The sequence below is a fragment of the Mauremys mutica genome, chromosome 2, assembly GCF_020497125.1.
Source record: "Mauremys mutica isolate MM-2020 ecotype Southern chromosome 2, ASM2049712v1, whole genome shotgun sequence".
Taxonomy (NCBI): domain Eukaryota; kingdom Metazoa; phylum Chordata; order Testudines; family Geoemydidae; genus Mauremys; species Mauremys mutica.
This window is the reverse complement of record NC_059073.1, coordinates 180,617,446-180,630,226: the sequence shown is the minus strand read 5'-3', so window position 1 is coordinate 180,630,226 and position 12,781 is coordinate 180,617,446. Positions and strand designations below refer to the sequence as shown.

The window sequence follows — 12,781 nt, the reverse complement described above, 5'->3', positions numbered from 1 at the left end:
AACGAAAATAGACTGGCCGCAGCAGGCTGCCACCAGGAACCGGCAAGCTGCGCCCAGCCTCCTCAATCCACTCCCAGTTGTAATAACCTCCTGACTCACACTTCCAATGAAAACATTCCCCAACATAAAAGAAACGAAGGAGAGATACCGAAGCTAACCTTAAACAAGGCTGGAGGTATCTCTCCCATGACCACCAAGCAGCTGGTCACTAACCGCTCTGTTTCAGGTACTGCAGAAATGGCTTTCTGAGCCAATTATGGTCGGACTCCGGGTCCGGTCGCCCCAATAGCTACTGCAGGATTTTAAAAGGCCTTTTGAGTTGAATCTGAGAAAAGCAGCTATTCTGACCCACTGTCAGTTCTCTACCCGGAACTATGTTAAGGACACTGTGTCCAGGCCACAGAGCCCTTTTCTGGAGCAGAAACCTGACACAACCAAGGCCAGACCGACCTTACCAATATCCACCCTTAGCCAACAGGCTAATCAATCACTATATTGCAAATTAAAACAAAACACAGGACCTCTCAGGGAAAGAGAACCTAAAGAGAGGTCCTGCTGCGGTCGCCACTGTTAAAGGAAAGGACAGAAAGACAAAGAAATATATGTGGGCCTATGCTTTCTGTTTCCTTAGATTCGACTCTTCCTATCCAGCATTTGTCAACTGGTAAGTTTGATTTTCCCACAAAGGGTCCCTCCCACCTCGAATAACAAGGAGTCAGTTGGGATAAAGTGAAAAACAAATAAAGTGTATTGAAGAATTGGTGTACAATGAATAGGGCAAAGAAAAGGAGGTAATAAACAGTAAAATGATGCAATACAGTGATTCCCCAAAATAAACCTTATAAACAGGTAAGTAAACCCCTCAATAGAAACCTTCTTCTGTAGATTAAGCTTCGATTGTTGCCTGGGACCTCAATCCTCCGGCAAGTTGAAAGCCATTGGAGAGGAGCTCCAGGGAATCCCTTGATGTTCCTCTGGGTCTGAAGAAGAGTAGATGGTATGTCAGGGGACAGGTAACTGAAGATGGATGATGGTAAGTGGGATGTGGCTGTCTGTCCTTCTCTTCTCCTTGCAGGTGATGGCAAATGCATGTCCAGGTGGAGGCAGAGCGGTGAAAAGAAAACCCTAGTCCCCTTTACCACTAGGATGGGTAGGTAAATGCAAGTCAAACCCGCAACAGTCCCTTGCTGTCGCTCAGATGGACAGCCTCTGAGCAGTGCTCGGGACAGACTTATCTAACCTTGCCCAGGGAACCCCATAGAAGGAGCAGAAAACCCCTTCTGGGAAACCATGTGGAAAAGGCAATAAAAAAGACAGTTTTATCCAGAAGGTGTTTGCCACTTCTGAGGAGAAATAAAGAGTGAGAAAACTGTGATCAGCTGGGTTGCCTGGGCACAAACTCCATTTTGGGAACCAATATGGGTTCCTGAAATTATACAAAACATACAAAATGGACATAATGCAACATCTGTGATGGGGTATACAGATCCCACACTGACTAAGAAAGGATTAATGAGAGTCTGTGGGCCCAATGAGGCCCACCTCATTAAACCTGGGTGAAGTGTCAAACCTGGAAGGAGGAGTTAAAAGAGGAAAAGCCCATCTCAGTAGAGGCTGATTGGGAGAGGGAGTGGACCTCTTGAGCTAGCCCTGTGAAGGAAGGCCTCTGGGGCCAGACTCTAACCAGAGACTCCTAAATGTCAGAGCCCCCTTGGGGTAGATAGATTCGATGTGGGACCTTTTGTTCTCCATAACTTGTGTGGTTCCTTTTGTTGGGGATCTATGGAAGAGTCAGCCTGGTAAGAAACTGGAGGAAAAGCCTAGTTGCAGGCCATTGTAGGAAGCAGCCAAGGGATACATCAGAGGAGCTGACCAAACAGACCTTCTCCATTCATACTGGGTCCCTGGACTGAAGCCCCGAGTAGGGGGTGGGTCTGAGTTCCCCTACCCACCCACCTTGGGTGGTGGTGCAAGGACCCTGGAACCAAGGACTTGAAAGTCTACAAAGCCTGAAGTTGGGCTGAAGCTCTAGTGTGGTGCTGCCAGAATATTGCTGTGTTGTTGGACTCAATTTATCCCAGAAGGGGTGGGACTAAAAGTGACCTGGCCAGAGGGCTGAGCCACAGGATGAGGCAGACAAGCTAAGTGCCAGTGTGGCTGTCAGCATGGGGTGACAAATGAGAAAAGGCTGCTATGAAAGGCTTTGCCTTGAGGAGGCCTGCCTATGGTGAAGAGACTCGTCCAAACCCTCATGTCTGCAGAGAGAACCTTCCAAATGGGAACCAGCTATAACTGATACAGTAATATTTGCCCGAGTCGGCAATCAGCCTAAAACAATGAAATGGAGCAAACTCCCCATTTGCTATTAATCTTAGTGGCGTATCATCTCTAATGATGACAATTGAGTGTCAACATTAATATTTTCTTGTTGATCATTTTAGCAGATGGAATGGGGGTAGTGGGCAGGAGTGAAGCACACTGGGTTAGGAGTTACTATGGGGAAGGAAATGCAGAGAAAACAACAGAGGAAACTCACCATAACAGGAAACGGGGAGAGAGACAGGGAAAGGAGGATGGAGAAGGAGAAAAAACGAAGGGCTAAAATAGCAGTTCCCCAAAAAGAGCAGATACCCTGTATTCCCACTGAGCGCTGAACAAATAATAAATAACTAAACTAAACATTTAGTTACAATATGAAAAACTCATTCTTTTCTTGATCTCTGTGAAAACTTCCATACATTTCACTGTATATTGTGTGGAGTACTTAGTCCTGAGTTTATAACCTAGTCCACAAACCATGATTAAACATGGAAGTTGTCCCTCTCCTCCAAAATGAGCTTGACACCTCTGATCTAGTGCATGTCATATAACCATACACATACCCGAGCATCTGATTACAGCTGGGTGGGAATTTTTTGACAAAATGTTTTTTGGATTTTTTTTGGTCAGAAAACAGCAATTTGTTGAAACTGAAAGTTTTGGCAGGAAAGGGTTGGTTTTGATGAAACTTTTGTTAGGAAGGTTTTTCAGGTCTAGACTGAAATTTCCGGTCAAAAATGAAAGTGAAAGAAACTTCTCCACAACACCACCACCTCACCTGTCCCCTAGAACAGTGGTTCTCAACCAGGGTGATATCAATTCCTTTGGAAAAGGAACCCATGGAAACCAGGCTCTATTATGGGGGTGGAGACTCCGGAAGTATTCTACACACTATGGGAACGTTACAATCTAAGTAAACCTGTTCCCAAGAAAAGTGAGCAATGTAGTGCCCTCCTCATAGATTATTAGAATTGGAAGGGACCTCAGAAGATCATCTAGTCCAACCCCCTGCTCAAAGCAGGACCAATCCCCAAATGGCCCCATCAAGGATTGAACTCACAACCCTGAGTTTAGCAGGCCAATGCTCAAACCACTGAGCTATCCCATCCCCCCAAACTACCTTGCCACTGTTAGCAAGGAACTTAACAAACAGATTCTCCTATTTAATCAGGAGATCACCCTCCTGAAATTTGAAAAGGAGAAGGGTGAACAGCTAGAGAAGCAGCATTTAGTAGACCTCAACGCTGAAAAAGGTAACATTACCTCTCTTACGCATCAGGTCTCCCAGTTGGAACAACAAATAGGGGAAGCAAGTAGGCGAGTCTCTGCTGCTGAAAAAGCAGCAGAAGTAGGAGCAATTGAGCTCCAAGAGGCACAAGCAGCCATAAGGCGGCTTATGAGGGAAGTGCAGGTTAATCAAAACTCCCAATCAAGCCATGTAAACTGCCAACATAAAATCTCTAAATTGCAGCGGGAGTTACAATCATATAAGGGCATGGCAGGTGCCAAGTGTCAGGATCCCCTTGGGGCATACCATCCAGGAGGGGAGAGTGACAGTGAAGATGACACACAGAGTGAGGAATCCTTCCTCCCCACCTTACACAAAAGCAGCTTTACCCACAGCTCCTGAAGGAGTGATGCAAGAGACAAACCAGCTCTACCCTAAGCTGCCAAATGAACATAATACATCACCTATGGCTCCCGTACACAACATGGGGGAGTAAATCCACCTCCTCCCCTAATAAAACATGAAAGTAAACCATTGACACCAGAGCAAGCCTGTGCATTGAGTAAGAAATTTGGGCCATGTGATAAAAATACTGTACTTGAATGGTTAATGCAAGGTTCGGTGACCCCAAACTTAACGCATGACGAGTTTGTAACGCTCTTACGTGAGTGTATGGCACCAAAAGACTTTGTAAATGTACCATATGATGCTATTGCTAACACAACTAATAATCAAGCTGATGTATATAGACACATTCTTAAGATATTTTATCCAAACACTAATATAACAGGCATGGTTTATGCTGACAAACAGAGAATGAATGAAAAACCCAAGAGGTATTTTCTAAGGAAAAAATTGCTCTATTTGTTGGCTGGGATGGGACGAAATATTGGTGGAGGTGTTATCAGCTATGATTTACCAGAGTTGAGAGAGCTGTACTTACAGGCTTTACAACCCGGAATCAGACTAGGAATGGGTCCCATCGATGTTCAGCGCACTAGGTTACAGGAGCTGGAGAGCAGAGCAAAGGAGGTATATGAGTTGCAGTTAATATCTGGTTCTCAGCCAATAGTAAAAACCCACATAGCAGCTTTCAACAAAACTAATAATGGTAATAAAAATGGTGTGAAGCCTTTCAATAACAAAACTGCTGGGAAAAGGTCAGAAAACCCACAAAAATACAGGGAATTTATACTGAAGGGCAACAAGTATGAGGTTCAAACCACTAAAAAGGTTCTGGCCAAACGGTTAGCAAAATACGAGCCAGAAGAGCAGGTGGCAACCTTAGGCCTTGATGAGGTATTTAGAAGACTAGCCCTGTATGAAGCAAAGCAGCAACCTGCAGCGTCTGCCGCTTCTATGGGTACTCCAATAGATGCAGCCCATTGACGGGGCCAAGATCCCCAAGGCTCTAACGTGGTGGCACCATGAAAAACCACCAATGGTGGGTGCCCCACAGTTACCATCAAAGTAGAAGGCTATTTTGGGAGCCTTATACAGAGAGTATTGGTAGATACAGGGGCCTCCTACCAGTCTCCTATGCACAGATGAACTGAATCATAATACAGTTCCCATTAAGCAAGTTAGGCAGTTGGTCTCTTTTAATGGAAAAGAGAGTCTGATCCCATTTACTAAAGACCTATTTTGTACTCTGGCCCTTTAACTGTAAAAGAGTCATTCGGCTTACAGAGTCTTGAAAATCAGGGAATTATGGGAGTAGATCTATTAAAAAGTTTTAAAGTAACAGTGGATCTACCACATAGGGCTTTATGTAAGGCAGAAGAAGGGGAAGAGGGTTGAATAATTTCAGCAGCTCATAGGATATTTGCCACAAAAACACCTGAGAAATTTACCTTACCAGCCTGGGAGGCCGAGGTGGCAGAAGTGGCAAATAGACACCTGGCAGTGTTTGCAACTTCCAAACTTATTTGCGGAAATAAAAGCTCTAGTTAATATTCATGGCCCTGACCCAAAGTCAATAAAGAAATACCGATATTCTGCTGAGGCTCACAAGGGAATCAAACCCATCATTAAAGCCCTCAGCCAGCAGAATGTACTGATCCCATGTGAGAGTCACTGCAACTCACCTATTTGGCCCATGGGAAAGGCCAACGGGATGTGGCAACTGACCGTTGACTATAGGGGACTTAATAAGGTTACACCACGGATGGCCCCTGTGGTGGCCGAGTTCCCCGAGATAATGCCAATGTGCCTAATGGTACTCAGTGATTGAGCTGGCAAATGCTTTTTTCTTTATTCCATTAGATCCAAAATGTCAGTACAAGCTGGCATTCATTTATGATGATAGACAACTTATTTATGATGATAGACAACATACAAGGGTACCACAAGGGTTGCATAACACACCTGGTATTTGTCACCAACAGGTAGCAGCCATGTAGAAGAAAATGAGAAACTTAGGTGGGGTAATAAACTACGTAGATTATGTGCTTATTGCATCCATAACTAGAGCAGAAACTCTAGATAAGGTCCTAGAAATCATTAAAGCCACAGGTTTCTTAATAAATCCTGAGAAAGTACAAATACTTAAATGGGAAGTAGTATATCTTGGAGTGCGACTGGGTCCTACAGGGAGATGCCTCATCCGAGAGAAGGTAAAGAAATTATCTAATTTACCTGCCCCAACTGATGTGAGCACTCTACGATATCTTTTAGGTTTGGTAGGCTTTTTGTGTGATTTTATAGAGAACTTTAGCGAGAAAGCAAAACCTCTGTACCGTCTTTTAAAGAAGGACCAAGAGTGGCAATGGGGACAGTCAGAACAAGAGGCAGTGATGTCATTAAAGATGGCTCTCATAGAAGTTCCTGTGTTAGCTTTCCCAGATCCCCATAAACCATATTATTTACAGATAGCCAATACAGCAGCTGCTAACAGTGCAGTCCTTCTACAAAAGCAGGGAACTTCCCTAAAACCCATTGCGTATGGCTCCCAGATTTTCACACCCATTGAAATGCAGTTCTCACCATGTGAGAGAGAGGTATTAGCCCTTGTATTGGCCATTTCCCACTGGGAAATATTATATTATAGGGATGGCCCCCGTCTTGTTGAAGACAACTCACACTCTGGTGAGATATGTATTGTCAGGTAAAGCCAATGCGGGATGGCAAATTGGACCTCGCCTGGCAAATTGGATCTTAGCTCTCATTAACACAGAAATTGCTGTAGAAAAAACTAACTCCCCTAGTAAATTGGCTAATGCTCTATGTCTAGTGGTTCCGGAAGAAAATGTAGGGGAAGACCATGAATGCTCCATCCTAACTGAAGCTCCTCCTATAATACTGACTCCTTGGCATAGGCGCCAACTTTTCCCGGCCCCGCCCTGACTCCACCCCTGCCCCGCCTCCATTCCAACCCCTTCCCTGAAGTCCCCGCCCCAACTCCGCCCCCTCTCTGCCCCATTGAACTTCCCCAAATCCCCACCCCGGCCCCACCTCTTCCCTGAGAGCGCCGCGTTCCCCCTCCCTCCCAGCGCTTGCCGCCGCGAAACAGCTGTTTTGCGGCGACAAGCGCCGGGAGCTGGGGGAGAAGCGGAACCATGGCGTGCTCAGGGGAGGAGATGGAGGTGGAGTGGAGGCGAGCTGGGTCGGGGCAGGGAGCTGCCGGTGGGTGCAGAGCACCCAGCAATTTTTCCCAATGGGTGCTCCAGCCCCAGAGCACCTACAGAGTCGGTGCCTATGCTCCTCGTTATTCGAGGTGGGAGGGACCCTTTCTGGGAAATCAAACCTACCAGTTGACAGATGCTGGACAGGGAGGGTCGAAGCTAAGGAAACAGGAAGCACAGGCCCACATATATTTGTCTTTCTATCCTTTCCTCTAACACAGGACAGAAACTTTTTTTTAAATGTAAGCTGAGACTCTGCACAATCTGGATCTATCAGGCAGGCCACATAAATACACCTTATTTATGGGCCATATATTTGATACCCCTCCTCTAAAAGTTTCAGTCTTCAAACATTAGTTTGTCTTTGGCTCCAGATAGTCATTCTTTCATATGGTTGATTTCCCTATCATGTATATCTTCCATAAACAAAAACCTCATTTAAAAAAAGATTAAGGCTGCATATGTGTGACAGTCCCTCCAACACAAACCTAAGAAGCAAGAAAATACCTTGCTCTGGGACATCTCTTAACTGCAGCCTATTGCCCACACAGCACATTTCCATTGAGAGTATCAGACTCCACATTTTCACATGGAGCTTCCTTCAACCTCCAACAATTAGGAAACACACTACACATTAATCTCCCTCATAGTATGACACAAAGCCTTAATTATAACTTCAGTGACATTAACAACTATCCAGGGTTGAGATATGCGTACACATTACATGTGTAATGTGTTTCTTGAAGAAGCATAAGGTCGTAATTAAGATGTATATCTATTTGGCCAACATTTATTCAGAAGGTGTGTACTGAATTTTCTCTTCTGATTCTGAAGGCTGTATTATGTCCAGCACTACATGTGTGCACAAGGGGAAGAAGACACAAGGAACCTTCCTCCTTATATATGTCCCTGTGCCAGTGTAACATGCTGGTGTGCGTGTGATGTAGAACCTCTTCTGCGCTGAATCTATAAAGATAAGTCTGCTATAACCACACATAGTGAGGCTTGGATCTCTAGCTCAAGGTGTAACTCTTCATACTTTTAATCCTGGAGGTCCCCAGTTCAATCCCAGGTCTGCAGATTAAGAGGGCAGCCCTCGTGCATGGATAGGGCACAATCTGTTCCTTGTGCTTGCCTGACACAAGGCTGGCACTAGGATTAGCCTCCCAAAACTAGAATGGGAAGGGACCAGATTACATCCCCCTAGACAGCAGAGTAAGCTTTGCCTTAAAAGTAGTGTGTGCTGGATGCTTCCAAAGCAGCTGGAGCTCTGGGAGGCACTGTGGCTATGTTAGGCTCAATGCCTCTGGGAGCTGATACATCTTCATCAGACCTACAAAATGGGACTGTGCATTAAAGAGACATTAACTATTGTAATCAAATTCAGGGCAATATCTACATTTTCTCATGCAGATTTGTTGATTGCAGTTTAAGGTTATAAGTTTATGATCATCTTTTAAATCTTGTGACTGTGAGAGGAAGTTTTTCTATTATATCGTATTTATATTTCAAAATTCTGCAGTAATGGAGGCATTTTGCTTTTGTAAGTGCCTTTAAATAAATGCAGTTTTTAAAAGGTTACATTGTGAGGACTTCCCAGTTCACCATCCACAGATAAAATAGGTTGGAAGGGGGAAAAAAAACACCTTACATACTTTGAATTCCATTCACTGGGTCCGCTTGTTTCCCTGTCAACATCACGATAGCTCTTCGTAATTGTCCTTTCTGCAAAGTAATTTTTAATCAGCTCTTTGGCAATTCCACATAATTATTTTCTCAAACCAAATTTCATCCCATGCTTACCTGAGTGAATATTCACTCTCCACTATCACTCTTTGAGGCCCTTTGCTTGTCCCCTGTCAATAGCAGATTGCAGTGCTTTCAGTACTTTGGCACAAAATGCATCTGAACTGGAGCAGATTGGTTACTGTTGATCCCAGTGAAGCTGATTTTGTTTCAGCTGATCTGAGTTAGCATTCCCAGAGTTTAACTTCCAATCTGGGATTAGAATGAATACTAAAATGTTTGAAAAACCCTTTGGCAAACTTGGACCATGTGCTGAAAAAAGCCTTAAATCAAAGAGTTTAGGGTTATAGTGTGAACCCCAAAGGATCTGTATTACTAATCCCCACGTGCCCTGTTTCTTGACTTCTTATTACGAACCATGTCAGTAGCAGTGTGTTAGTAGTATCCCAACATGAACCTAACCAGGAATGGGAAGTAAATGGATTTTTAAGTGAAACATGCAAGGGCCTAGTTGACAGAATTTAATCTCTGGCAAATAACTTGCTGTAACTCTCCGTGTAAAGAAAAACTTCATACAGCAACTTGATTCCAAAACTACTCCGCCATCTGCAAAGCCAAGGTGACTCAATGACTTTCTCTGATATCAACTAGAAGTTTTGGAGTGTAGACAAAACCAGATTGTCTGTACACAACATTTCATTATAAAATCAATTACAGTGATTAAAAGAAAAAGTGCTAATACATCAAATGTATCACACACTTTACCAGGTAAGAAACCCTGCTTATGGTGCCATATGGAAAGGTGTGTACAGTTATCTTTCTTGATGGCAAAATGGATTATTATCAGTCTTTAGAAATCTAAATTAACACCCACATGATGGCATTAGACCAATTAATGACTGAACCTTGTCCCACTTGAGAAAGCCTTCTATTGTTCCTGGAATCATGCCATAGATCTTGGCCTCACTGGCCCTCCTTTCTCCTTTTATTATAAAAGGACAAAATGTTTAGGCTAGGCAGCTTTGATATTCATATGTAACCAACCTCGGTGGTTTTCTGTTTCGTATATAGTCAATTTCAGGTCTTCTCCACACCCTCCTTTCCCACAATAACACTTCGGTTTCTTTCTCCCCTCCCCTGACTTGTGTGAGTATTTACATACTTTATTTTTGTTATCCTTGTGCCAGCTAAATTGAACCTGATTCTTCTTGCATTTTGACTGATGTAATTTGTCTTGGTCAGTCCAAGTGCATGGATAGTTCCTATATTTCTTATGTTTTCTAAGGTTTGTTATCCCTTATTAAGGCCTGATTAATCTGCATAAATTAATTTTGATACTAAATTATCCATTCAAATGGCTAAAATTCTGTGGTAGATGAAATATTCCTACCAATATTTACTAAAAAAAAATCAGGCAGAATGAAGGGGAAAGAATTGGATTTTTATCAGGGTTTAAAATACCAGGAATGGATGTTTTGCCAAAGTAGGCAATTTACTGTCCTGATAAGTTTTTGAAATAAAAGAGCTAATTTGGGGGAAATAAAAATTTATATAATTTGAAAACAGCAAAGCCATCAGACCCTAGTCATTATGGGTCTAAACATTGTATCATTGAAGTCAAAGACAGCTTTGCCATTGACTTCAGTGGGCACAGGATCAAGCCCTATTCGATACCATGGTCATTATTCTCTATTTTGTCTTATGCAATAGGCGTTTTGAATAGTTGCTTATCAGTTTCTTCCACATTTGGTTTAATTATTTCTTAAACATAGTTTTCACCCTGTGAGTTATCGTCAATTAATTGAAAAGCGTGGTATAAAGCCCTTTGTAGTTGGCAAATATTTTACGTATTTAGTCAGGGTCATGAATTAAATGGCCTATGTTCTTAGCGGATGCAACTGATTCTTTTGTTGCCTATACAGCATTTCTACTTATAATTTATGGACTCAATCTCCATGTTCAAAAAAATATTGTCTAGGACTCAGAAGAGTTTCTGAACAGTAGTCATCAGAGGAATTTTGACTTTCCCTCATCTTTTTTCATGCCTTTAAAAAGAATTTAACCACTTTACTGATTTTTCCCCAAGGACCAGATTCTGCCATCCTTACTCACACTGAGTAGCACCTACTCAGGCCTTGTCTACACTACAAAGTTTTGTCGACAAACACTGCGATGTGACTTTTGGCAACAAAAATGCTGTTTTGGCGACAAAATAAAACCACCCTGAGAAGAGAAATAAGGCTTTTAGTGCAAAACTTTTCTCAATAAAGTGCCAGTGTAGACACCACGCTTGATTTTATCACTTTAATTGGCCTCCAGGAGGTGTCCCACAATGCCCATCCTGAGCGGTCAGCAGTTTGAACTCCACTGCCCTGCAGCTAGATAAACAACCATCCACCCCTCCTACTTAGAAGCCCCAGGAATTTTTGGAATTCCATGTCCTGTTTGCTCGGTGTGGAGAGGTCTCATCGCATCTTCCCAGGTGAGCATGGCAGGCTAGCGCAGCAAATGCTCTCCCACTTGGACCGCTGTGGAGCTGCTGGAGCTGCTCAGTACTGTGTATGGGGAGAGGAGGCTGTGCAGTCCCAGCTGTGCTTGAGCTGTAGGAATTGGGCTACCTATGGGCAGATTTCTCAAGGCTTGTGCGAAAAGGGCTATGATCAGGGGACACTGCAGTGCAGAGTGAAGATAAAGGAGCTGTGGTAGGCGTACCATAAGGCAAGGGAGGCAAACCATTGCTCCGGTGCTTCACCTCAGAGCTGCCGGTTCTATAAGGAGCTGGATGCCAGCCTTGGTAGTGACCCCACCTCCACTGCCAAGAGCAGTGGGCCTGAAGGTGGCAGAAAGAAGACTTAATCTAGAGGATGAAATCATTGATGAAGAGGTGGAGATAGACGATGATGTGGAGCTCCATGCAGTGTCACCCGGTGGGGCAGGCAGCCAGGAACTGTTCACCACCCCAGAAGTGTCCAGCCAGTCTCAGCAGTTGCTCTCCGGTGAGCAAGAAACAGGAGAGGAGACGCCTGGTAAGTGGCTGTGGTTTATGTAGTGCGGAGAAGGGTTCAGGATATAGAAATGTGGAAGGCTGGCTGTGTTTCTGTGTGCAGGACATTTCCCTTTGTAGCTAATCGGTACAGCAGAACAGGGTGTTGATGAATGCCGAGATCTCATGAGAATCCTCCAGAGAGATCTCCAGGAAAGTTTCCTGGAGGTTCTCCGCAAAGCTCTGCCGAAGGTTCCTTGGCAGAGCTGCTTTGTTCCTTCTCCCATTTTAGGAAATTTTCCCGCGCCATTCGGCAATCACTTGTGCAGGGACCGAAGCGACACATAGGCGAGCAGCACAGGGACCAGGGCAGAAGCCACAAGCATGTAGTAGATGTACCCTTACTTCCCTGCTTACCCTCAGCAGTGAGATATCTGCTACAATGACCCGCCTGTGGAAAAGTGTGGGAGAATTTTAGAATTTTTTCCCCTAGTTGGCTGCACCACAACCCTTGCAGAGTGCTCTTTTCCCCGTGTAGCACGCTCCCACTCCCAGCCACTACTCACCATGCTTTGGGTATTTGCAGAGTTGCCACGGGTCAGTGCTTGCCAAGGGTCAGTGAGAAAGTAATTGTTATGTTACCAGAGGTGTATTACATTGAAATGTTTCAATACTGTGTGTGAACTTGACAATCATGCTTCTGTGCACTGTTCCTTCTGCTTCGGCAGATGTGGCCTTCAGGAACACCCCACACACACCTGCAAAGCGTCTCTGCCAGATAAGAAAGTGCCCAATATGGCACAAAGAAGACATGTTCTGGGAGGTACTGAACTTCTCCAACACAGAGAAAAGGGAACGCAAGGAGTGGAAGCAAGCCGAAAG

General features: G+C 44.2%; 2 protein-coding genes across 4 annotated transcripts in view; one reads left to right on the top strand and one right to left on the bottom strand.

Annotated features, from left to right (window-relative positions):
• SLC9A3 (solute carrier family 9 member A3) overlaps window positions 1-12,781 on the bottom strand; it is a 211,122-nt gene that overhangs the window by 180,291 nt on the left and 18,050 nt on the right. For all 3 annotated transcript variants that reach the window (XM_045005872.1, XM_045005874.1, XM_045005873.1), the window contains exons 2-3: window positions 8,826-8,895; window positions 4,491-4,558 (exon numbers count right to left, since the gene is read on the bottom strand). In XM_045005872.1, coding sequence (XP_044861807.1) covers window positions 4,491-4,530 — 40 coding nt within the window. In that variant the 5' untranslated portion in view covers window positions 4,531-4,558; window positions 8,826-8,895. The remainder of the gene's footprint in view (window positions 1-4,490; window positions 4,559-8,825; window positions 8,896-12,781) is intronic.
• The window catches only part of CEP72 (centrosomal protein 72), a 76,325-nt gene continuing 64,552 nt past the window's right edge, over window positions 1,009-12,781 (top strand). The window contains exon 1 of the mRNA XM_045005876.1: window positions 1,009-1,033. Coding sequence (XP_044861811.1) covers window positions 1,024-1,033 — 10 coding nt within the window. The 5' untranslated portion in view covers window positions 1,009-1,023. The remainder of the gene's footprint in view (window positions 1,034-12,781) is intronic.